Source organism: Pichia kudriavzevii, chromosome 5 (genome assembly GCF_003054445.1).
Source record: "Pichia kudriavzevii chromosome 5, complete sequence".
NCBI lineage: Eukaryota > Fungi > Ascomycota > Pichiomycetes > Pichiales > Pichiaceae > Pichia > Pichia kudriavzevii.
In genome coordinates, this window is record NC_042510.1 from 517,086 (window position 1) to 539,535 (window position 22,450).

The following is a 22,450-nucleotide window of genomic DNA, read 5'->3' on the forward strand; positions in this document are numbered from 1 at the left end:
GGATTATAGTAGAACTACACCAACACCGCTGGTGTCTTTTGCAAAATCGTAATCCTTATCTAGACCACCAAAAATTGGCTTAACCTTATAATTGAAAAGATAGTAGTTTAAGAAGCCATCCCCAGCCCCAAATTTAAGATCTTCTAAGAAAAGATTATTATCTTGAGAGGACAGCGCATTGAAGACGTCAATATTAATCTTTTTTGCTTCGATCATTGCGTCGGTGACAAGAGACTTCAGCTTTTTCTTTAGTAGCGTCTGTGATACAGGATCTTTTTTGTCTTTGCCAATTCCTTCTCCACTTGCATAATAGTAGAGATATGCAATACCGATTTCTTTGTGAAGAGGATTTTGTAAAACCGTGAAGGGTAAAACGTAAAAAGAAATAAAATCGGTAATTTTGCCAGAACCAGCATCCTCAACAACATATGCGTGAACCACTTTGCCGTCTTGCTGAGCACCGCCATATATCCAATGCTTGATATCATCTTTGTCCATGATTTGTGAAATGTCAAACCTTTCTCTATATGATTCATACAATTCGAAGACACTGTCAATATCCCCCTCCTCCATTTTCCTCCATCCCTTAGATTTAGTTTCACTTCCGAGACTTAGTTTAGCAACCATACTAGCCTTAGTTTCACCAGTTGGTAGGGAACTAAAGCCCACTTCAAAAAGTTTGGCCCAATTCAATGGTCTGTGGCCGTACCTACATGTAGTCACAGGCTTTGGTAAAACCGTACCGGATGTATACAAAGCCTGCCAAATGTTATGTAAGTTGACCCTTCTAGTGACTTCCTTGATCAGCAATGGCGCCAGTCTCTTAGATCTTAACTGCTTATGAACACACAAGAAGTTGATTTCAACAGATTTTACAGTATTTTTTCTAACAGTTAAATCACATGGTACACCGCTGATAAAAGCAACTAGTCTCCCTGTTTCTTTGACACGGACGCCAACATTCCATTCCTTTACCCATCCTGGTGGTTTTAACGCCCAATTGAAAAAAGACTTAGAGTATGCAAACCTGAATACAGCATCATGATCTTCGACATAATGATCATAAAGCAATTCGTGTAATTGGTCTAAATCCGTCTTAGACTCAAGGTCCAGCGTGACCCACTCAAATGAAGCATGTAGAGGATATGGTTCTTTCCTGACATCGTTGACTGTCTTTGTTGCATCAATAGGACCTTCGGTGATTTCTTCATCAGTTTCATCGAATCTTGGAACTGGCTGAGTTTTCCAAAACTTGTATTCATCCATTGATTTTGGAGGTGCAGCCGGGGATGTTTCCTCTTCAACAGCTAGCTGCTTAAATAAATCTTCAATGGTCTTCTTGGCCTTTTTATCACCGCCTCCTTGCATCATTTTTTCTGTGGTGTTATGCTGATTCTATTTATTGGAAAACAAAAGATTCATTCACCATTTCGAATTTCAGGACAATCTTTAGTTTGTGCCAAGGTACTGTGCGAGAAAAAAAAAAATAGCTCTCATGAAAAATCGTTTTCTTGCTTTTGCAGTGGCAACTCCGAGAAGCTGATGTCCTTTTTGTTCTGAATATTAGACTTTCTCGTTTGGTCATGCTTATTTCTGAAGACGACCTTTCAGTGGCATCTAAATACACTATAGTATTTGACGTCTTTTCTGTTTCAGAAATTTTTGAGTCAAATACAAAAGCCGCCGAATTATACGCCAGAACATTAGTTCATAAGGGAATTATCAAACCAACCACCGTTCATAGAGAAAGTAGTTGGATTTCCCAATTATACAACTCAGGAGACATATTTACCAAACGTAATCCTTGTCCAGTTTACAAAGACATCGAGTTTTCCCAGTGGACAGAGAGAATTTTGAATTTTAATTATTCTATACTAAAGCACACGCTCAAATTCCCAGATTATAGGTTTTCCGCAATTGAGCTTACACCAATTGATTTTGGAGATCAAGCAATGTCATTTTCCAAATCTTTAACAAAAGAGAGGTTAAACGGTGAAATCATAGGAGCAGGTGTTGTTAGGCTTTATAAGGATTCAGACACACATCTAAATACAACAAAGATAATTAAAGGAGATTACACACACATACCAGGGGATGAGACCACTGTTGCCATTCTTGCCATCCCTTTTTATTTTAGTGTAAGCGATCTTTTGATAGGTGTATTGGATGAGAAAGATGTCAAGCAAATTTCTCACTTGAGATTGGTCAAATCTTCCACACCCAATAAGTTCATGCTGCTTATCAAATTTCGATCTAAAGAATATGTTAAGCCATTCATACGAAAGTATCAAGGAAAAAAATTTAACTCCTTTGAGCCAGAGACCTGCTCTGTACTTCAAATTAAAGAAATACTGATAAGACCGAAAAATGAGGAGGAGTTAAAAAATGTAAAATCTTCATTACCTTATCTTCTGGAAGATCCGTTCACGAATGTGAAGAGCAGCAGCAAACCAGCTGGAAAGTCTATCCAAAAATATACGGAACTGGCTACCTGTCCTGTTTGTTTAGATAGATTGGATAGCGATGTAAGCGGATTACTAACCATTCCTTGTCAACATACCTTCCATTCAGATTGCCTATCTAAATGGTCTGATGATTCTTGTCCGGTCTGCAGGAACGCATTAAAACCAAACAAAAATAAAAGATTGGGTACAAGCCTTCTGAACGAGTCAACATTGGTAGGTTTTGATAGCACTGAGAAATGCATGGATTGTGGCAACACTAAAAGTATATGGATTTGTTTGATCTGTGGTAACGTTGGCTGTGGTAGGTATGAACAAAAACATGCAATTAAACACTGGGAGGAGACGGGGCATTGTTTTTCCATGGAGTCTAATACCCAAAGAGTCTGGGATTATGCAGAGGACGGGTATGTCCATAGACTAGTTCAAAATGAAGCTGATGGAAAAATAGTAGAACTACCCTTACATGACGAAAGCAAAAAGTCAAACGAAGAGAAAATAGACAAGATAGGTTTTGAATATTCCAAATTACTGATAACTCAACTTGAAAGCCAACGTGAATATTATGAGAATCAATTATCTGAATTCAAAAGCTCTTTGGTGTACGAAAAATCACAAGTAAACAAATTGGAGAAGATGATGGAGGAACTAAAAGTAACTGTCAGTGAATCGGTTAATGAGATGAGTATTCTACGAGAAGAACAAAGACGAAAAAATGAAGAAAAAGCTTCACTTAAGGAACAGAATAACAACCTATTGAAGTTGAACAAAGCTATGGTTCAAAAATTGAAAATGTATGAAACAAACACAGAGCTTTTGAAGAAGGAGAACGAAGAGCTCCACGAGCAGGTTTCTGATTTGATGTTTTTTCTTGAAAGTCGAGAAAAACTTAAAGATTCCAGTGACGATGTTAAAGAAGGTAAACTTTTTATGGTTCCAAAAAATTCAAAATAGCTTGCACTTGTTCTGGTAATACGATGTAAAATATAGTATAATATTATATATCAAAGGCAACTTTTTCTAGTAAACGAGAAATCAGTAAAATAAACTGATTTTTGATAATCTCCCTTATCATCCGGTTTTTTTATTTCAATAATAGATGAAGTACTATTTGATCTACTTTCCTCAATGTTGTCGTAGATAAATTTAGGAATTGGCGAGTTGGGTGGCGTGATATCTAAAGATGTGAATTCATCCTCAAAATTTTCTGCTGCTTCTGGGTTACTAATGACTGGAATGATTGGCGGTGGCTGCTGTGCATCATTTTGTTCTTCAATATGCTTCCAGTTAATGTATCTGAAAAATTGGTGGTTCTTTACTTTATTAAAAACTTGTTCATCATCGAGATTGATTCTTTTCTCCACATTCTTATTCAAACATTTAGAGAGAAAGTCTTTAGAGATTTGTGAAAGATAGAAAGGATATGCAATTTTTTTTGTAAGGATTTTGTCCATAATCCTCTTGTTGTTATTTCCTGTAAAGGGAGGCTGACCGGTCAACAGGTCAAACATCACCGCACCTAATGACCACCAATCACAACGTGAATCGTAGTTCTCTCCTTTAATTACTTCTGGTGCGATATATTGCGCTGTACCATCCATCGAGTTTGCCTGCATCGCAACTTTACTTAATCCAAAATCTGTGAGTACCAAGTGACCGTGCCTATTTAGTAAACAATTCTCTGGTTTCAAATCCCTATAAATCACACCTGCATTTATATGTAAGTGCCTCAAAGCTAGTATCATTTCGGCAACATAGAAGCATGCAATCTTTTCACTCATTATTCGTTCGTTGGATAGGTGGAAAAACAACTCACCACCTTCAAGGTATTCTAAAAATAGATAAACCTTATCAAAATCCTGAAGTGCATAATATAGTTTTACTATATTGGGATGTGATACTTTCTCTAGGATTGTCCGCTCCGTAAGCGTGCGTTCGTAGTTTTTGGTATTGACAATCATCGTTGCTTTCTTCAACTGTTTTTGTGCATAGAGTCTTCCAGTAGTTTTGTGCTTAACAAGAATCACTTTTCCAAAGGATCCTTTACCAAGAACTTTGATTGGTTGAAAATCAGTAACTACTAGTCTCCTAGAATGCACAACTGGGACTTCACTTGAAACATTGTTTCTACTTTGCTCATTGGTGGGAATCGACGAGTTTTGTCTGCTTTCTTCAAGTTCCGCTTCATAGAAATCCTCAAAGGGAACCTCATACGAATCACCAACCCTATTATCTAGATTACCAACAGATATAACACTGTTCGATCTATATTTCTTAAAATGCTCGATTTTTCTGTCTGCGGTTTTTTCACAAGTATTATCATCAATAATCGAAACCGAAAGCTCACTTTCATCACCTATGTTTAATCGTTCATCAAGTTTGTTTGATAGTTGTTCTTCGTCTAATTCAAAAATGTCACTCATGGCTATGCGTCTGTCTTGCCTTTTGGGAGTTAAGTAGTTGCGTAATCTCTAAACCTAACATTATTGGGAACAATAGTGTTTCGATTTAGCATTAATTATGGTGAAAAACATGTGCATTACACTGAAATTTCATTTCTTAAATAGGGCTATATATTAGATCTTTCTTCTTTTAGTCCAACCAAGTTTTCGGGCCTAATAGAGAGTTCATGCTCAACTTCAAGTAAGCATTAAAATGGTCGCCTGTTTAAGTTTGACCATCAGAGTACGTTCTTTGCCCTGTTGTATACGGAACCAGAAAATAGCCCAAAATCCATGGTAAAATCACGTGACATTTTTTTTTTGTGTCCTATTATTTTTTATCAGTCAACATGAACTTGACCACATTAAAGACTTTGTCAACACATACCTTGTAACGAAACAGTAGTCAAAAGGAACGAGTAGATGGGTACAAGTAAAAAGAAACTAAACAAAAATGGCTCTCCTAAGGCTGTAGCTGGGATCAATACTACTAGGTATTCAAAAGGAAGCGGTTCTGAGGAAGTGTCACCATTATCTGTTGCAAAATCTGTCAGCAACTCCAAATGGAAAGACCCCAAAACTTGGCCTCCAAGTTTGCATGATTTTATTGCTAGGTCCTTTAAAGAGGCAAGTACCAAAAACTTTAACTCTACTAATACTGCAAAATTTAAAAGCCAGCTCAAAAGTCTCATCAATATGGCCATAGAATCAGATCGTATAATGAGAAATGATTGGGATAAGCAGGAGGTGCCGCTGCTTATAGGCTCTAAAAGCGAAGGGCTTTCATTATATTGTGACAATGCCGAAATTGCTCAAAAAGGTCGAGCAGGGCCTGAACAAAACATATCCACAACTAATGGCGCCAAAAGAAAGAACATATTTGGCGAAGATGAATCGGATTCAGAAGATGTCACTCTTGGTGAGAAGGAACCAAAAGCCATGACTTCTTCGAAATCCATTTCTTTAGGAGACAGTTTGAAAAAACTTAAAAAGCAGAAGAAAGAGCCTGCAACATTGCCTGCTTCCTTGCCATCGATTCCTTCAACTTCAAACCAGATGACGAACCAACAACTAAAAGACCTAAGAAGTAAAAGGTTTGAACGTGAGTTATCGATACCAGTGAATCATAATTATAAAGATGATGTTGTATCAACAAAACCTATAGTTGGGAGAAATAATAATTTGGAGAAAAAATACTTGAGATTGACATCACAGCCTAATCCAGATACAGTTAGACCTTTGAAAGTTTTGAAGAAAACTTTGCAGTTACTCTTTGACAAGTATTTTGATGGTGCAAGTTATAGCTATTTATGTGATCAGTGTAAATCAATGCGTCAAGATTTGACTGTCCAAAATATAAGACATGACTTTACAATTATGGCATATGAATTTCACTCTAAGATTGCCATCGAAAATGGTGACTGGGGAGAGTTCAATCAATGCCAGTCGCAGCTAAAGGAACTATACGCCCAAGCAGACTTGACGAAACCACATTACTTCGAATTTCTTGGGTATCGTGTGCTGTACTATATTTTGACAGGAAATAACACTGAAGTTTATGAGCTTGAGCTTGACATAGAGACAAAGGGACTTAGACAAAACAACGACGACTTTTTTAGCTGCGCTTTAGAGTTGTTTAGACATATTTCATCTTCGAATTATTATCTGTTGTCCCAGACTGTCTGTAAAATATACAACAGAAATAAAGAAGAAAGAAGACAAATGATCAAAACCAATGACAAAGGAAGGCTTCTGATCACGCACAAAGATGCATTGTTGCTTAAACATAACAAGTCTTACTTTTTTACTAAATTTGTCGAAAGTATAATGAAGAGAGAAAATGTCAGAAGTTTGTCAACATTATGTGCGGGATATAGGCAGTTGCCGGTGGAATTTTTGAAGAGGTTATTGTGTTTTGAAGATGATACTGCATGGGAAGGGTTTGTTGAAGCAAATAGATTGGGAGCTTTCTTGAACGATAACAAAACTTTATTCAATTGCCATCAGGCAAAATATGTAGTGGAAGAACTTAAAAATCAAATGTTCAAGAAAATTGATATCAAGGGACAGATATAAAAGTACATCAAGTGTATAAATGCAACTCAAAAAACAGCATGGCGATAACTGCTAAACAAAAATATATAAAAAAAAATCAGGTTATAGTTTCTCCAACTCATTGGAGAAATACATAATCTGAGTCAAGAACTTACCTTTGTACCTTGTAATGCAAGAACTTGTAATATAACCATCTTTATTCAAATTACATGTAATCAAGTGATTCAACATAACATGATGAGGGACTAGGTTTTTTTCAATCAGGTCTATTTTATCAGCATGTTTTAGTTTTACCCCGTTTTTGCTTCCATTGCTATTCTCCCTCAGTAGTTTTATTCGGTTTGTCATTCCGTTGCTCTTGGTAGACCTAGTTCCCATATTCGACGAGTTTGAGGAGTTTGAGCTTGAAGCTCTTTTAAGCGCTGGACGCGTCGATTTCATTGCACTGTATTTGTCCATTAAGTTGAGGTCATTTATTCGGTATCGATATATCGTATTAACATACGGAACATTAGATTCTTGATATTGATAGGGAAACGTTTTATAATTTTTACTACTTGAGTCATTGAGTAAGTTGGAATTTAAGTATACTGGGAGGATCGGCGGAGTGCTAAATTTCAAGTCATTCAAGAAGTCAAAGTGATTCATCTGCTCAAATTCCTCATCCGAATAATCTAGGGGGGATTTATAAGGATACTTAAGTTTCGACGGATCATAGAAATATGGTATTTCGGTTGTATACTCTGCTCTGGGCTTCTGTAAAAACGGCGATTGGCTTCTATTAATATCATTACCCAAACTCTGATAATGCGGGTCTGGTGTTTCATTCCTAGAGGGAGTTAAACAGTCACCGCATTCACACTCGCCGCCCTTCTCTTCCTCTTCTTCCTCTCCTATCATATCTTCGTCGGAATATTCCACCTCAAAGTCGTCTAAGGATTCATCCAATGGTAATTCGTTGTATGTATGCTCGTCATTGAGACCATCCGAGAAAAAAGTCACTGAGGTGTTCCGAACGTGTGGGTATACATAATGATTAGATTGGACTGTATCATCATCCGGCGAAAATGCTGATCCTATTGACTCGTGATGCTCAGTAGAAAAATAGTCATTGGATGAATGTGGCTTCATAATCTTTGGTCTCTTTGTAAAATCAGGCATTTCAGGCATGACCCCCACTTCGTGCATACGAGTATCTTTGCCATTTAATGAGCCCAAGCTCGTTATAGAAGTACACGTATGAATAACATTGTTGTATCTGTCCTTGGTTCGAGGCATGTTTCCTTTTAAAATATCTTCAACTTTTTCGCCCATCCTTGACAGCCTACTTGGTCGGTTTCAGTTCAAACTTTTTATATTGGTGATGGAGTGGTGCAATAGCCAGTTAGTCCGTGTACCTACTAGTTGATGTTAAGGCCGTGCTTACCGACCCTTTCCTCCCCACATCTTAATTGACACTAAAATATTTTGGGCCTTCTCGAAAATGCATTGTGCGAAACAATGAATTTGGAACTTCGTCATTGCCACTGCCAAATACGGTAATTAATGTTTTCCAGACATGATGATGGAGTTCATAATGTGCAACGACCGTTGACAACGATGAAATTGTTTGCACTGTTTCCAAATATAAAATTATGAATTTGCCCTCAATGTTACTTCAGGTATGGCCTACGCTGTGAAGAAAATAGCCACTATGGTTTCGTCGAAAAAAAAAGTCATTGCTTGCATCCCAGAAGCATAGGAAAACATGGTTCTTCATAAATTGATCACTATTGTCTTGTACTTGTTAATAGTTAAAGCCTCCTATCTAAGCTTGCCAATTTCAAAAAAGTCGTATAGCACAGAAGAGGGTATTATTTCTAAGCAAAGACCCCATCGTCTAATCAAAAATAGAAAGGCCGTCCTGAAAAGGAATGTTTTTGGTGAACTAGAAACTACCATTAGGTTTGATCAAACATTTGTTGAGGTTCATCTGAGATTTGGCTCCAATAGAGATCCAGTAACTCTTCTTCTAGACACGGCATCTTCAGATTTGGTGGTAAACTCTAGTGATAATGAATTTTGTATTAGTGATGGACCTGATCCAGAAAGTAGTTTTGATACTTTAGTCAACTCTTTGGCGTTTTATAAACGTGAGGAAGCGGTAAGCTGCCCAATTCCTAACTCAAGAACAAAAATCAGGAAAAAATCAACAACAACTGTTAGTGAAAACTTCAAATATAAAACAGAGTCGGTTATTGATCAGCATTCAATGCAACATTCTTCAAATATAGCAGTATCTTCTGCGCCTCCATACCCAAAAATCAAAAATTACAGTTCCACCCCAGACCCTTCATTTATTCAAAACCATGCCAACTATTTGATGGAAACAACGAATTGTCCACATTTTGGAATGTACGATCCTTACAATTCAACTTCATTCTATAATTTGACAACTCCTTTAAATATTCAATATTTGGACGGTAGTGCATATTCTGGTTTTTATGGTACTGACGATGTTTATTTTGCGGATACCAAAATATCACAGGTCCAATTTGGCTTGAATGTGGAAACCGATAAAGAGTGGGGCACACTTGGTATTGGTTTTGGAAGCAACGAAAATACGGCACAAGATGGTCTAAAGGAATACGACAACTTTCCAAAAAAGCTGAAGAGAGAGGCAATCATTAAGAAACAAGTATTTTCAATATATGCACCTTATAACAGTGCTCCCCAGTCCCTTATATTTGGTGGTTATGATCGAAATGGTTATATCCAGGAGTCAGGTTTAACTCTCGTGCCCATTATTGATTATTCTCCAAGGGATAAAAAAGGGAGTGGACCCTTTTATCTTTCCATAACTATAAACTCCATAAGTTTTTCTTACGGTAATTTGAAACAAAAGGAAGAGGTTGCAAAGGGAAATGCGGTCACTATACTTGATACGGGTTCTACAAGCTCAATATTCCCTGATTACATAATTGCACAACTAGTTATCAAATACAGCTTCCAATGGTCATCACAGTTGAACTGCTATGTTATCCAAGAAAAAGAAATTCCGAAAGATGATTTTTATGTCACTTTTGATTTCCAAAACGCTTTGATTAAAGTTCCACTTATTGATTTTACATATCCTGTAATAGATGGTGATACATTATCACCTACGGGAATGCGATCGCTACAAGTTACTAGTTCTGATAGTGACCTGTTGGTCCTTGGTGATGATATCCTGCAGAATGTTTTTTTTATTGTTGATATGGAAGACCTAAATATTGCCTTAGGACAAATCAATCCAGACAAAACAAGTGAAAATATAGTTGTGGTGAGAGATAAAATAGTTGATGCTATCAAATCAAATGAATGGGACAACGTTTGGGGTTACAATGGTTGTCGAAAACTAGAACTAATCAATATTTCAGGTTCAAGGACTCCAGAAGAATATCATAGTGACAAGAATATTTCTCTTTATTTCCCAGGTTTGACTGGCAATGGTTTTAGTTGGTAAGCTTAGATACAGAGCAAATACTTGAAGATTCTTTTTTTTTAGAGAATAGAATTATAAAAAACAAATTAAATATATATTAAATTGCACGTAAAGAATTTTGATAATAAGTAAACAATAAGAAATAGTATTAAAACTAAGCCTACTCGTTCGGAGATGCTAAGCTATTTTTTTTTTCAGTTTTTCGTCGTTGAACTTTTTTCATTAGTACTAGTTTTGGTGGAACTAGTTTTCTCACCTTTTGATTTTGTGGTTTCTCTTTCAGTACTAGTTTTTGTGGTGATTGCTTTCGATTTTGCCTTTTTGGTGTTTGAAGATTGTTTCGTTGTGGAGGAAGCATCACCCACAGTGATAGAGAAAGGTGTAGCAGAAGGGATGTAGGACAAAAAAAATGATGTCTTTGTGACACTATTCGGATTATGAACTTCATTCAACTTCAAATCGGTAACGCCGTGGTAGCCATAAGTGTAGTTGTAATGTCTTGCTGACGTTGCGTTAGGGAAATGAGAAGTAACTGCTACAATATCTTCAGAAAGAGGCTCGAAGTTCTTTGGAGCGATTGCAATTTCTAGGTCATCCAAATCAACTGCAACATATAGATATTGAAGAATAACGTCACCCAAAACATATGTATTTGGAGAGGCACTGACGCCAAAAACCACAAATTCACCTGCATTGTCATGCTTTCCAGATATATCAACCAATGGGAAAGTCAAATCAAGAATTGGGATGTCAACTTCAACACCTTGAAAATCAAGAATCAAAGTTTTGTTTTCTAGTTGGCTTGAATTTGCGACAAAAGCCTCCAAGGATTCCGAGTAATTGAATCCGGCATAGTGTACAATTTCATCGAAAACATAGTAAGGTAACGTTGCAGTTGCAGAGGTGGTATCAAGGATTGCGGCACCTAGACCTGAGGCAATTAGATGGGTATCATTTGCGTTATCATAGTCATCATCAAAGTAAATAGAAGATAAAGTAATTGCGATAGCAGATGCATTTCTGGAGTCATTGAATGCTACTGGAACTTCAATAAGTGGTAAGATTGTCAAATTACCTATAAATTGTTCCAAATCCACACCACCAAATAACAAGGATGAGCCATTGGTGAGATAATTTTCATAAAGAGAGTATACGGACTTGTTAATGTAGCCATTATATTTCAAGTTATCAATGAAACTGTCATAATGGGTACCATTTGTTAACCAAGTTGATTGAGATGAAGGCAATCCTAGACCAAATACCCCAAATGAATCTGATAAAGAGTCATCCACTAATCCAAATGAGACATTTGGAAGTATTGCATCACCATAAACAACAGTATCTTTAACCCAAATACCAGTAACATTTTCAAATTCAAAAGAGAGAGCTTCAAATTTTTCTCCCTCAGTAGTAAAAGAATCTGAATCTGATTCATTGAAGAGCCCCCAAGCAGAGCAGTTTTGAGGTTCGTAATTCAAAACCGTCAAATTTTGAATTGCAAAAGTAGGAGATGGGTATAAACTGAGGTAATTAGTCGAGGAAGCTGAAGGGTAAAATTGGATATCATGAGAGGTAGTTGAGACATGGGTACTTGTGACAGTTGCAATGTCTGTAGTTTCCGTGACAACTTCAACGTCAATAAAGTAAGCATCGGAGGAGGAATCGTATCTAGAAGATGTGATTGTGGATAAAACTGGACCACTGGAACCCCCACTTATAGAAGCAGTTGCTGATGCACCCATGGAGGATGAGGAGGTGATAGTATTCACAAATTCATAGGCAATTGTGAAATTGGAGCCGAGCTCTTCATCCACACCATATGCACAAACTTCGTTGTCGACCGAATTTATCCAGAGGTCGGAAGAGAGGGTATCCACTAGAACTGTAACATTCTGAGCATTGGAACCAATTGCCAAATCAACGACGTAATAGATATTCTCATTGTATAGACCGGCAACTGTTCCATTAACAACCTCAGAACTGTTGAGGTTGCCCTTATAATAAGCATATAGAGGTGTCTTCTCAACGTCAGCTTGTTGAGCCCAAGAACCTCTTAGTTTCTTAGCATCCAATTTGATATAATCGGCCTTTGCCAGGCCCGAAAGTCCTGTCAAACCAATGATGGTTGTCACCAAGTTAGAAGCATTGACCATGGTTTTGACTTTCTGTGTTGAATGAGGTAAAAGAAGCACGCAATAGTTTCACACTGGGAAAACAGGTTGATAACTTAGAGACACCACCAAGTGAATCTGGGAAGGAAGCAGTATATAGCAATCAATCTGAGCCGTGGGCCGAGTTATTTTTAATAAAATGGCCCTCTTTTATTTTATTTTTTTTTTTAGAAACCGAAAGAACAACATAATGTCAATATACCAAAAGGGGAAATGCGACTGCCTCTTTGGGGCGCCAGCGAGGCGGCTCAACATCAACAGTCAAATGTGGCAAAAGACAATAAACAACACCACATGGTTATACCGAAAGCCACCATTATAGGCAGGGCATAGTAGAAGACAAGACATGGTGTTAGTGGTGCTCTATGAATGGGGTGATGTGTAGTACCAGGAGTGTCTAGAAACAAAGAAGAAGGGAGTGGAAAAGCACGACAAGGGGAGGGGAAAACTACTCAAAGTATAGTAAAAGGAAACGATGCTAGGCGATTCTATGTGTACGAAATTGGAAAAACAATAAGAGGTAGGGTGTTCCTGAACAGGGTCAACTAGCCAATGTACATGGGGATGTCTAAAAGAAGAGATATAAGAAACGAAAACTTATGTAATTGTAGCACATGAAGAAAGGGCATGCAGAAAATTATGGTTTGAAGTAAGCTGACCTAGAACTTATAAGAAACTTCTGCTGGATAGAGAACGATGTAAATAAACGACATTGAGTATGCACATGGGTATTAGATTTGGAGAGATGGTGGTTCTGGAACACTTTATGTGGCATTTGTCACACGATTCTCTCAAACAGGCTTGGTTGCAGCACTTTACCTTATTTGCAACAAGGCCAACCTTCAAAACCAAGTAGCATTATACAGACGCCCAAACGTCGTCATTTACACACTTCTCGCTCATGTGGAAGAGGACGGACCCAATTCTGCATAGAACTCTACGTGTCCTTCATGGTTGTAGACCTCATAATTGCAGTATCTTTGCTTCCATTAAAGTGGAAATGTGGGGAGGGGGAGTGGGGACTGTGTATTATTTGAAGGAATGTAGTGGCAGTGTGCAGGAAGACGAAAATAAACTTGGGGCTCGACAACGAGAGACACACAAGTGGAAAGAGGCGATTGCATGAATCTTCGGGTTTTTGGTTTTTTTTCTATTTTTTTTTTTTTATTTTTGACTACAAAGCCCAAGAAGCTTTACAGTTTTCTTGTTTGTATTATAAACAACTATTGAAGAGGTGCTCTATTAGGATGGCATCGAAACTAGAACAGATGGGAGAAGCATTGGCTGAGATAAACAAACAGAATTTCAAGCCGTCGGGAATATTCACCAACTCGCTGTTGAACACCACAGACCCAACACAAATTATCCGTGACATAAGAGACGAAGAGGCTGTCTTCTTTTTGGGCAAGAAGATGCAGGAAATCGACTACGAGATGATCAGCAACTTGGGGTTCAATAATAGTGATCAGTATGCCCAGTATGAGGTGTCAAAACTTTTACAAGAGAGAAGCAATGATGCAGAATTGGATTTGATGGTTGAAGAAGCCGTACCTCGAGATTTACGAGAAGATGTAGAGTATTCGGATGACATTGAGGACTTGGTGGCAATATACAAGAGGTGCCATACCATAAAACGATTATGGGCGTCACCGACGATGACCATGCTAGATTCAGAGACCCTTAGCCTGTTGAAAAATACCCAAGATAAGCTTGATCAGGTTGTTGGACTACTCAGAGAAATTTCGCAGTTACGTAGAGATGTCAAGTCCCAGACACAGCAATTCAATCAATCATTTAGTAGTGAAGGCAGGTAGTCAGAAAAAAGGAAGATGTAAAGAAGAATCTGTAAATTTGAATTTGGGGTTTTGGTTTTTGGAAAAAGGTTAAATCAAAGAGGAAGGAATAAAAACAAATATAAAATGAAAAGTGAGCAAGACTATAAAGTAGTCATTCTAATCAAAGTACTCAAGAGGCCGTCGAAATGCCTCAACGCATGGAAGAAATCTTTGCGGTCCAAGTCTTCGATGGCTTCGGCCAAAAATGGCAATTCTTGTCCTTTATAACCGGTATACCTACCCGAGGCATAGGCAAAATGTTTAAACCAAGGACGCTCATTTAAACCCTTCCCATAGAGTAAATGTCTTTCAAAATATTGTAGGATCGAATTGACACCCTTGGCTCTGAAATGTAGCTTGATTCTTTGCCAATAAGTTAGAGAGTCCCACTTCTCGTATAGAGCAAGGATGTTCATGATTTCCACGTCAAACTCTGCGGATGAGGCTTTGAGCTCATCGAGTTTGGCCTTCACGGATTCCAGCAACTCGGTGGAATTGTGGTGGTGGCATTTATCAACGTGATCGAAATTCCATTGATCTGGTATGTCCAAGTTATCATAATATTCAGACAAAGCAATGGCGTAGTCACCTGTTCTGAATGGTATCACTGGTTCAGTAGATAAGTGTAAAGTAGTTAGGGCTAAAAACTTGGCAAGGAGATTGTGGAAGACAAATCCCGGATCGGCAAATTCAGACATCCAATGGTAAGAATCGTATAGTGAATGGTATTGGAAAACAGGCGCCGTCTTCAAATCATTGGAGAATCCCATGTCTGCTGAAGGAATACCTAGGTGTTCTAGAAATACAGTGTAGTCAGATCCAGAACCTAGAGTGCCTATTTTCTCATGGTGTTGAAAGAAATGATCGTATAATGAAATTGTTGAATTTGGATATGGAATCTGTTTTGCACTTTCTAGCAAAACGTGATTCAATAGTGGAGATGACTGGATTGATAAAATGGACCCAACACTGGCAACATCGGTATTTAGATAAGCAATGCATTCCTTCTTCAATTTCCAGGAATAGTACTCGGCGAATTCGGTAGAACCAATCAAACCATATTCTTCTCCATCCCAGCTAGCAAAGACAATGGAGACCCTTGGTTCCCAACCTGTAGCTGATAAATCACGGAATGCCCTAATGACCTCCAAGACTGCGGCCGATCCAGAATGAGGATCTGCAGCAGCTGGGGTCCAGGAATCGTGGTGATTACCAACTAGAATGAATTTGGAGTCATCTTTACCTTTGATTTTACCCATGATATTATGCATGGTGGAGATGTTAAAATCTTGCTTGTTATAAACATTCAAGGTATATTTAGGGTTAGGACCCACAGAGTAGTCAAAATCTTTGACCAATCCGTCTTCCCATGAATCGATTTTCGGGCCGTGACCAGAGAGTTTGGATAGAATAGGTTGGATTTCCTTGAAAGACATTGGAATTGCAGGGATCCTAGGGGTGGAGATAAATGGATCTTCCCTTGGTAAATCTTCACCTGGTTTTATGGCGTAACCGGGGGTAGTTGGGTCTCCCGGAATAACGGACAAAAATTGGGACGAACCTCTTTGAATGGCAGAAGGATTACGAGCAGGTCCGTTGGGGTAAGCATCAAACCCATTTTCGACAATTACCTCACCGTCATCATAGGTGTCAGTGTATATAACTACTGCCGCCATACCATGATCTTGTGCAAATTTGACTTTTAAGCCACGAAAAATCTTACCGTATCTAACAATTGCAATTTTCCCCTTCAAGAGAACGCCAGATTCCTCCAATTTATTGAAATCTTCAAAAGTACCATAATTGCAATACACATATTCGGCAGTCACGTTACCATTACCGGCATACCCCAAAAAGGCAGGAACCTTTTCGTATGAATTTGGATCCTCCTTGAGGGTGTCCTCTTGCAGAGAGGGGACGTACTTGACCTCGTTATCCTTGAACAAGACCACCGATTGGTTCAGTGGGTATGATATGTAGGCCGTATATTCGTCAACAATGGCGTCTTGTAGTCCCAGTTCCTTGTATTTTTCCAAAGTATAATTCACCATTTTTAGATTGGTGCCAGCCAGTTGGTTATCTCTGGTATAGTCGTACAACAACTTGCCCACGTTGTTTGTCTCCAACGAGTGCAAAATCAACTTTGAATATTCCTCCGAGACGCCACTGGTGGCAACAAGTGGGAACTCCCTGTCGAAAGTGTATTTAGAGAAGCTAGTCGCTATGTAGACAAGGACAACAGAGTATAGGACATAGAGGACAGTCCTCCTGGTGAGTGCCTTGCCCAGTGTATGGGGTCTTGTGGTGTGTTTCTCAATGTCCATCCTAGAGATTATCAGAAACGTACTTAGAGAGAATGCCAATGTGTGTAATAGAGATGCCAATAACGATCTCCTAGAAGGTCACACAACAAAAGTGCTCGTTCAGGCAAAGTCCACAATATATAATATACATAACATATTAGACACCGTCGTGGACGGACACATTGTATCACCACTCCCCTTATCGGGCCAACTTCCGGGAACTGTGGCAACTCGGTTCGCCGGTGACATTTTGATGCTGAGCCTCCACTTGTTTCGATTTTTCATTTTTTTCATCTTTTTCATCTTTTTCTTTTTTTCTTTTTTCCTCTTTTTCTTTTTTTCTTTTTTTCTTTTTTCCTCTTTTTTTTTCTTTTTTCTTTTTTCTTTTTTCCTCTTTTTTTTTCTTTTTTCTTTTTTCCTCTTTTTTTTTCAATGTCGCTCTTCTTTTCTTTTTTGTCCAGTTTCGGAATACCAACCTCGGAAAGGGCACGACCGAGTTCGGAAAAATGATGACGTACGCGAGACGTACCTGTGCACCGACCGTGAGAAAACGTGATGCACCAAAAGAGGAAAAAAAAAAATCCGCTCTGGAACCACAGTCTCGGAAGAAAAAAAAAACCAACAAGACAAAACAAGAAATGACGTAATTCTCGGAGGTGAGAGGTTTTTCTCGTCACATGGGTACACAGAGACAATAGGATTGACTATCTTGTTTCTTTTCTGGGATTGTGCAAAAAATTTTATTGTCTTGCCTTTTTTCACCACAAACGTCTATCCACGTTGCATATTTATCATTTCTTTTCCAGGCTTATAAAAGGACCCATGTTGCCATAATTTCATATCTTTCCATATCTGTAGTTATCTGGTATTTACTTTGTAGATTATATTAAAGTGAATGTTGTTGTTTTTTTTATTTGTTGTTCATCAACTAATATATACATAGATCTCCAAACAACAACATCAATACAATTATGACCAACTCTGAAATTCAACGTATGTCTACTCCAGTCGAAGAAGTTTCTCAACAACTAGAATCCAAACAAGACATTGGATTTGTCTTTGACATTGACGGTGTTCTCTTGAAGGGAAAGAAGAGAATCGTGGAAGCAACCGAAATCATCACATATTTGCAAAAGGAAAAAATTCCATTCATTCTGCTCACCAATGGTGGTGGTATGACGGAGAAGAAGAGGATAGATTTCATCAACATGACACTACAATTGGAAACCCCAATCCATCCTGATCAGTTGATCCAGGCACACACTCCAATGAAAACCTTGATTCCTCACCATAAGAGAGTCCTTATTTGTGGTGGTCCAAAGGATGACGTTAGAGAAGTTGCAGAAAGTTATGGCTTTGAAGACGTCATTAGACCGGTTGATATCATTAGGGCAAATCCTACCATTTGGCCATACCACATGTTCACCGATGAACAGATTGAACAGTGGGGTAGAGATCCAAACGACACGAAACTGGATGTCGACGGAACCGGATGCAAGGAAAACTTGCCAATTGATTCCATTTTATGTTTCAACGACTCTAGAGCACTTGGTGCAGAAATCCAAATCATTTCCGATTTGCTCAACTCGGAAAATGGTGTTTTGGGTACAAGGAGAACAGTCAAGTCCAGCAAACCTTCGATTCCAATTGTTTTCTCCAACAATGATTTCCTATGGGCCAACGAGTTTGTGCAGCCAAGATTTGCAATGGGTGTCTTGAAAATCGCAACCCAAACCATATACTCGAAGATCAACGGTGGTGAAGAGTTGGAACAACTCACTTTGGGTAAACCTGAAAAAGTGTGTTACGATTACGCCCACCATATTTTGATTGATTGGAGAGATGTCTTGTTGGGCAAAAAGAAGGCCGGTAACGTTTGTTTGCCTCAACTGAACAACGAGCCATTGAACTCGCCATTCAAGAAGGTTTACATGGTTGGTGATAACCCAGAAAGTGACATCACCGGTGGTAATAGATATAACTGGGGTACTATTTTGGTGAAAACTGGTGTCTATCAAGAGGGTGACTTTGAAAGAAACCCAGAAATTTCAAAACCTAGTTTGGGTGTCTTTGCAAACGTTAAAGAAGGTGTTATGCATGCCCTCAAATTGAATGGTTTAGCATAATTATAGATTCAAATCATTTATTCATACATTTTATAAATATCTAGTTAACTCTTTTCTAATAAGTACCTATTTTTTCTCAACACAACGTCAACATCAGCATAATCTTCTATAATTATAAAGATAATGTCTAACTGTCTATCTAAATAACTTGGTGTCTCTTTAATGCACTAGTTACACCATCCCAAACATTGGGGAAAATCCCAAATGTCGGCTTGGCTAACGTCGGATACTTGTGGAAATCTCCCTCCTTGTATACCCCTGTCTCCACTAGGATAGTCTCCCACCCATAGTTGTTGCCGCCGGAAATATCACTTTGCGGATTATCGCCAACCATGTAAACATTCTCAACTAACTGCTCCTTAGGCTTAACTCCCAGTTCGGGAATCTCGTTGGCACCACTACGATCGCCATTCAGCAATTTCCATTCGTCATTCAATACATTCTCGGCATAGGTGTAACTGACAGGCCATGGTTTCCCCAGTACGGTATCCACCAGCTCTGCATTGTTCAACTGTTTGTACAACTCTCGGATGGTCAATCGAAATGCACCTTGCCCAAACCTTGGTATTGGATATCCTGTACTCCATAATAGGTCCATATTGCTGAATATTATAGGAACCGAAGGCTTAGAAGACCCAATGCCTCTCCTGGTACCCAGCACGCCATTTTCAGAGCATAAGGCATCAATCACAATTTGCGTGTCGGTACCCATGTCTCTTGGATCGTTAAATACGAAAACTGCATCAATGGGTTGTCTCAGATCAACAGGTTTAGATAATGCTTGAATCTCCTCCCTGGTATACCTAATGAAGGGCCAAATATTTGGCCCTTCACGTACAATATCGATTGGGCGAATCACTTCTTGAAACCCATAAGATTGTGCAACTTCTCGAGTTTGCGGATCATCGCCACCAACTACCAAAACACGGTTATACTTGCCGGTTAAATTCCTCATAGGCGTGTGGGACAACACAATCTGTGATGTCCTTAGGGGATTCTTCAGACTTAGAGATTTGTTTAAAAATGAGACTCTTGATGCTTCAGTTTGACCACCTCCGTTTGTCAGAAGTACAAACGGTATTTTGTGATCCTGTAGCAGTGTTAGAGTATCTCTCGCATATGGCAAGATGGGGTTCTTAGACTGCATCAACACACCATCAATGTCAAATGCAAATCCAACAGGCGATTTCTTGATTGAATGTATCAATCTCTTGAATTGTAATGACAACATCTCTCCTTTACCTTTAACGTGTAGAAAAAGAAACACGGAAAAAGAAAGAACGGAAAAGAAAAGGTCCAACTGATACCACCTGCAACGTTTCAGGTAATGCCTAGTAGATTGGTACCATTTCTATTCCGCGTGCAGATATAAGTGTTATTGTTGAATTGTGAGGGAGAATATTCTCGGCTATACGCACGTGACCAGCGCAGCGGTGTTGAAACTATGCAAATCACATGCAGGCAACACAAGTATGTATGCTTTAGTAGAATTACGGAATATGGAAGCAATCAGTATGTAGAAGAGATTGAAGGCATTTATATACAAATGAGTATACAAACATGTATAATTTGTGTAAGCTATGAGATTAAGTGGAATTAAAATGAATCAGCAGAAAAGAGAGGGCAATTCCCCTTATATGGAGCTAGGCTAAGAATCAATCAAATAAACCAAAGACCAAGCAGATCCGGCAGCTATAGAGCCTACTAGAATCATTTGGAACCCTTCAGACACCCTAGTCCATTTCGAGCAATCTTCGCCCATTGATATGACACTCTTGAAATATCCAAACCAAAACAAGGTGACAAGCATCAGCGCAACAGAAGCCAACAATGCCTTACCCACTGTTGCCAGAAAGAAGTAGGGTATCAAAGGAACAAATCCTCCAAAGAAATAGCCTGCCCCAATGGTCAAGGCAGATGATAATATTCTGCCTTCTGGAGGCTCCTCCAAGCCTTTGCCATATTGAATTATGAAATCAATCATTTTCTGTGGATTGTTTGATAAATCATTGATGAAACTCTCTGATGTTTCCTCACTTGCACCCATATCTATTAAGATATCAAACAGCTCATCGGTTATAGTGTCTTGGTTTTGGAAAAATATTTGCTTCTCCTTACGTACTTGAGAGACATAAAACTCGCTTTCTGATTTGGCAGCCAAATAACCTCCTAACCCCATGGAAATTGCACCAGATACCAATTCCGCTAACCCACCAGTAATAACTAGTTTTGTATCGCCCAATGAGGACAACCCCGCTGTCAATGCAAAGGGAACAGTCAATCCATCAGATAGTCCAATAATCAAATCACTCATTGTACGTGGGTCTACTGATGATAAATAGTTCAAGGGGAACGGTTTACTCGATTGGTCCCTCGTTGATGACTCTGTAGCAGATTCCAAATCCGAATGCCTGCTACCACCAGTAACATCAGCAACAGTATTTCCATCACTGGCATTATTATCTGTATAATTATTAGGATTGACTTGTTTATTCAACAAGGAAGAGTTTTCATTGACTCCAAGGGGAGAAGACTCCCTTGACGAGCTCAAAGCTTTGGAGATGAGTTGCTTGACACCAACAATTGACATTGTTCAGCTGTTTCCTTTAATAAAGAAGACAACCGTAAATGAGAAGGAGATGATGGAACCAAGGTGTATTGAATGAGTTGTTGACAATATGGATTATCTTGTCAAGAGGAAAAAAAAAATATCTTTTTTTTTTTTTCTTTATTTCAAAATGCGTATTTATTCAATGATTTGAGTTTCTCAATCTCCTATTTGAGGAAAGGCTATTTCCACGTTAAGTTGCAATTTAGACTTTATTGAAGGACACAGTTACACCGCGATGAGGATTGTAGAAATAGTGTGTTGTATGGCAAAGGTGTATCTTTTTAACAGAATGCTGTTTTGATTGGCTTTGGATGCTGTACTAAACTATACTAAACTAAACCAAACTAGTCAACAGTACACAAATATGGGAAGAAATAGCAGTAAATGGACGTGTCTCAATGACTGCTGGAGTTGACTTGTTGTAGAAATAAGCAAACAGCTGAGAGTGGAATACAGGGAGTGAGTACAAGAGGCAGCTAATCGTAATAAAGAACCGACTAATGGAAACCACAAAATTATTGTAGAACCACAAAATTATTGTAGAACCACAAAATTATTGTAGAACCACACTCTGTTGACACAGATACCCTTGGATACATTAACATATACATCGACACAGCTACAACCATAGACTAACCTCTCACCCCGTCAACAATGAATTTCTCCATCCACAGATAAATTGCTCTTGTCCAATAGTAACGCGCGCTTTGGTCAGCAAAAACAAAGTGCTATTAATTCGAAGGCTCAGCCGCCTCTTGCCATCGCGTTCCAGTTTATTTCCTCTTTAGGCGATGGGCAACTCAGGTGGGAGAGTGCCCCATTGGGAGTTTTCGCATTTTGCGGCGGCATAACACGAGTCGTTTCTTTTCTTATCGGGGCTGTAGGAGGGAGAAGGGCAAATTACGGAAAGGATGAAATACAAATGGTTGCCACATTCTGTTGATGGCTGCACACATTTTTATTACTTGGTTGCTTATAATGTT

At 38.7% G+C, this 22,450-nt stretch overlaps 12 protein-coding genes across 12 annotated transcripts; 5 read left to right on the forward strand and 7 right to left on the reverse strand.

Annotated features, from left to right (window-relative positions):
- Positions 1-3: 3 nt before the first annotated feature.
- On the reverse strand, positions 4-1,371 carry C5L36_0E02510 (uncharacterized protein; the record flags this gene model as incomplete). Its single annotated transcript, XM_029467803.1, has 1 exon — positions 4-1,371. The coding sequence occupies one exon, from the start codon at positions 1,369-1,371 to the stop codon at positions 4-6; it is 1,368 nt and encodes a 455-aa protein (XP_029323663.1).
- A 212-nt stretch (positions 1,372-1,583) lies between these two features.
- Positions 1,584-3,416, forward strand: C5L36_0E02520 (uncharacterized protein; the record flags this gene model as incomplete). Its single annotated transcript, XM_029467804.1, has 1 exon — positions 1,584-3,416. The coding sequence occupies one exon, from the start codon at positions 1,584-1,586 to the stop codon at positions 3,414-3,416; it is 1,833 nt and encodes a 610-aa protein (XP_029323664.1).
- Positions 3,417-3,466: 50 nt separating this feature from the next.
- Positions 3,467-4,885, reverse strand: C5L36_0E02530 (uncharacterized protein; the record flags this gene model as incomplete). The annotated part of the gene is made up of 1 exon (XM_029467805.1): positions 3,467-4,885. One exon carries the CDS (start codon positions 4,883-4,885, stop codon positions 3,467-3,469), a length of 1,419 nt encoding a protein of 472 aa, XP_029323665.1.
- Positions 4,886-5,326: 441 nt separating this feature from the next.
- C5L36_0E02540 (uncharacterized protein) lies at positions 5,327-6,979 on the forward strand (the record flags this gene model as incomplete). The annotated part of the gene is made up of 1 exon (XM_029467806.1): positions 5,327-6,979. The coding sequence occupies one exon, from the start codon at positions 5,327-5,329 to the stop codon at positions 6,977-6,979; it is 1,653 nt and encodes a 550-aa protein (XP_029323666.1).
- Positions 6,980-7,060: 81 nt separating this feature from the next.
- C5L36_0E02550 (uncharacterized protein) lies at positions 7,061-8,272 on the reverse strand (the record flags this gene model as incomplete). The annotated part of the gene is made up of 1 exon (XM_029467807.1): positions 7,061-8,272. One exon carries the CDS (start codon positions 8,270-8,272, stop codon positions 7,061-7,063), a length of 1,212 nt encoding a protein of 403 aa, XP_029323667.1.
- A 433-nt stretch (positions 8,273-8,705) lies between these two features.
- C5L36_0E02560 (uncharacterized protein) lies at positions 8,706-10,442 on the forward strand (the record flags this gene model as incomplete). Its single annotated transcript, XM_029467808.1, has 1 exon — positions 8,706-10,442. One exon carries the CDS (start codon positions 8,706-8,708, stop codon positions 10,440-10,442), a length of 1,737 nt encoding a protein of 578 aa, XP_029323668.1.
- Positions 10,443-10,615: 173 nt separating this feature from the next.
- Positions 10,616-12,574, reverse strand: C5L36_0E02570 (uncharacterized protein; the record flags this gene model as incomplete). Its single annotated transcript, XM_029467809.1, has 1 exon — positions 10,616-12,574. The coding sequence occupies one exon, from the start codon at positions 12,572-12,574 to the stop codon at positions 10,616-10,618; it is 1,959 nt and encodes a 652-aa protein (XP_029323669.1).
- Positions 12,575-13,839: 1,265 nt separating this feature from the next.
- On the forward strand, positions 13,840-14,406 carry C5L36_0E02580 (uncharacterized protein; the record flags this gene model as incomplete). Its single annotated transcript, XM_029467810.1, has 1 exon — positions 13,840-14,406. One exon carries the CDS (start codon positions 13,840-13,842, stop codon positions 14,404-14,406), a length of 567 nt encoding a protein of 188 aa, XP_029323670.1.
- Positions 14,407-14,528: 122 nt separating this feature from the next.
- Positions 14,529-16,751, reverse strand: C5L36_0E02590 (uncharacterized protein; the record flags this gene model as incomplete). The annotated part of the gene is made up of 1 exon (XM_029467811.1): positions 14,529-16,751. One exon carries the CDS (start codon positions 16,749-16,751, stop codon positions 14,529-14,531), a length of 2,223 nt encoding a protein of 740 aa, XP_029323671.1.
- Positions 16,752-17,701: 950 nt separating this feature from the next.
- C5L36_0E02600 (uncharacterized protein) lies at positions 17,702-18,856 on the forward strand (the record flags this gene model as incomplete). The annotated part of the gene is made up of 1 exon (XM_029467812.1): positions 17,702-18,856. One exon carries the CDS (start codon positions 17,702-17,704, stop codon positions 18,854-18,856), a length of 1,155 nt encoding a protein of 384 aa, XP_029323672.1.
- A 139-nt stretch (positions 18,857-18,995) lies between these two features.
- On the reverse strand, positions 18,996-20,087 carry C5L36_0E02605 (uncharacterized protein; the record flags this gene model as incomplete). Its single annotated transcript, XM_029467813.1, has 1 exon — positions 18,996-20,087. One exon carries the CDS (start codon positions 20,085-20,087, stop codon positions 18,996-18,998), a length of 1,092 nt encoding a protein of 363 aa, XP_029323673.1.
- Positions 20,088-20,504: 417 nt separating this feature from the next.
- C5L36_0E02610 (uncharacterized protein) lies at positions 20,505-21,446 on the reverse strand (the record flags this gene model as incomplete). Its single annotated transcript, XM_029467814.1, has 1 exon — positions 20,505-21,446. One exon carries the CDS (start codon positions 21,444-21,446, stop codon positions 20,505-20,507), a length of 942 nt encoding a protein of 313 aa, XP_029323674.1.
- Positions 21,447-22,450: the final 1,004 nt, after the last annotated feature.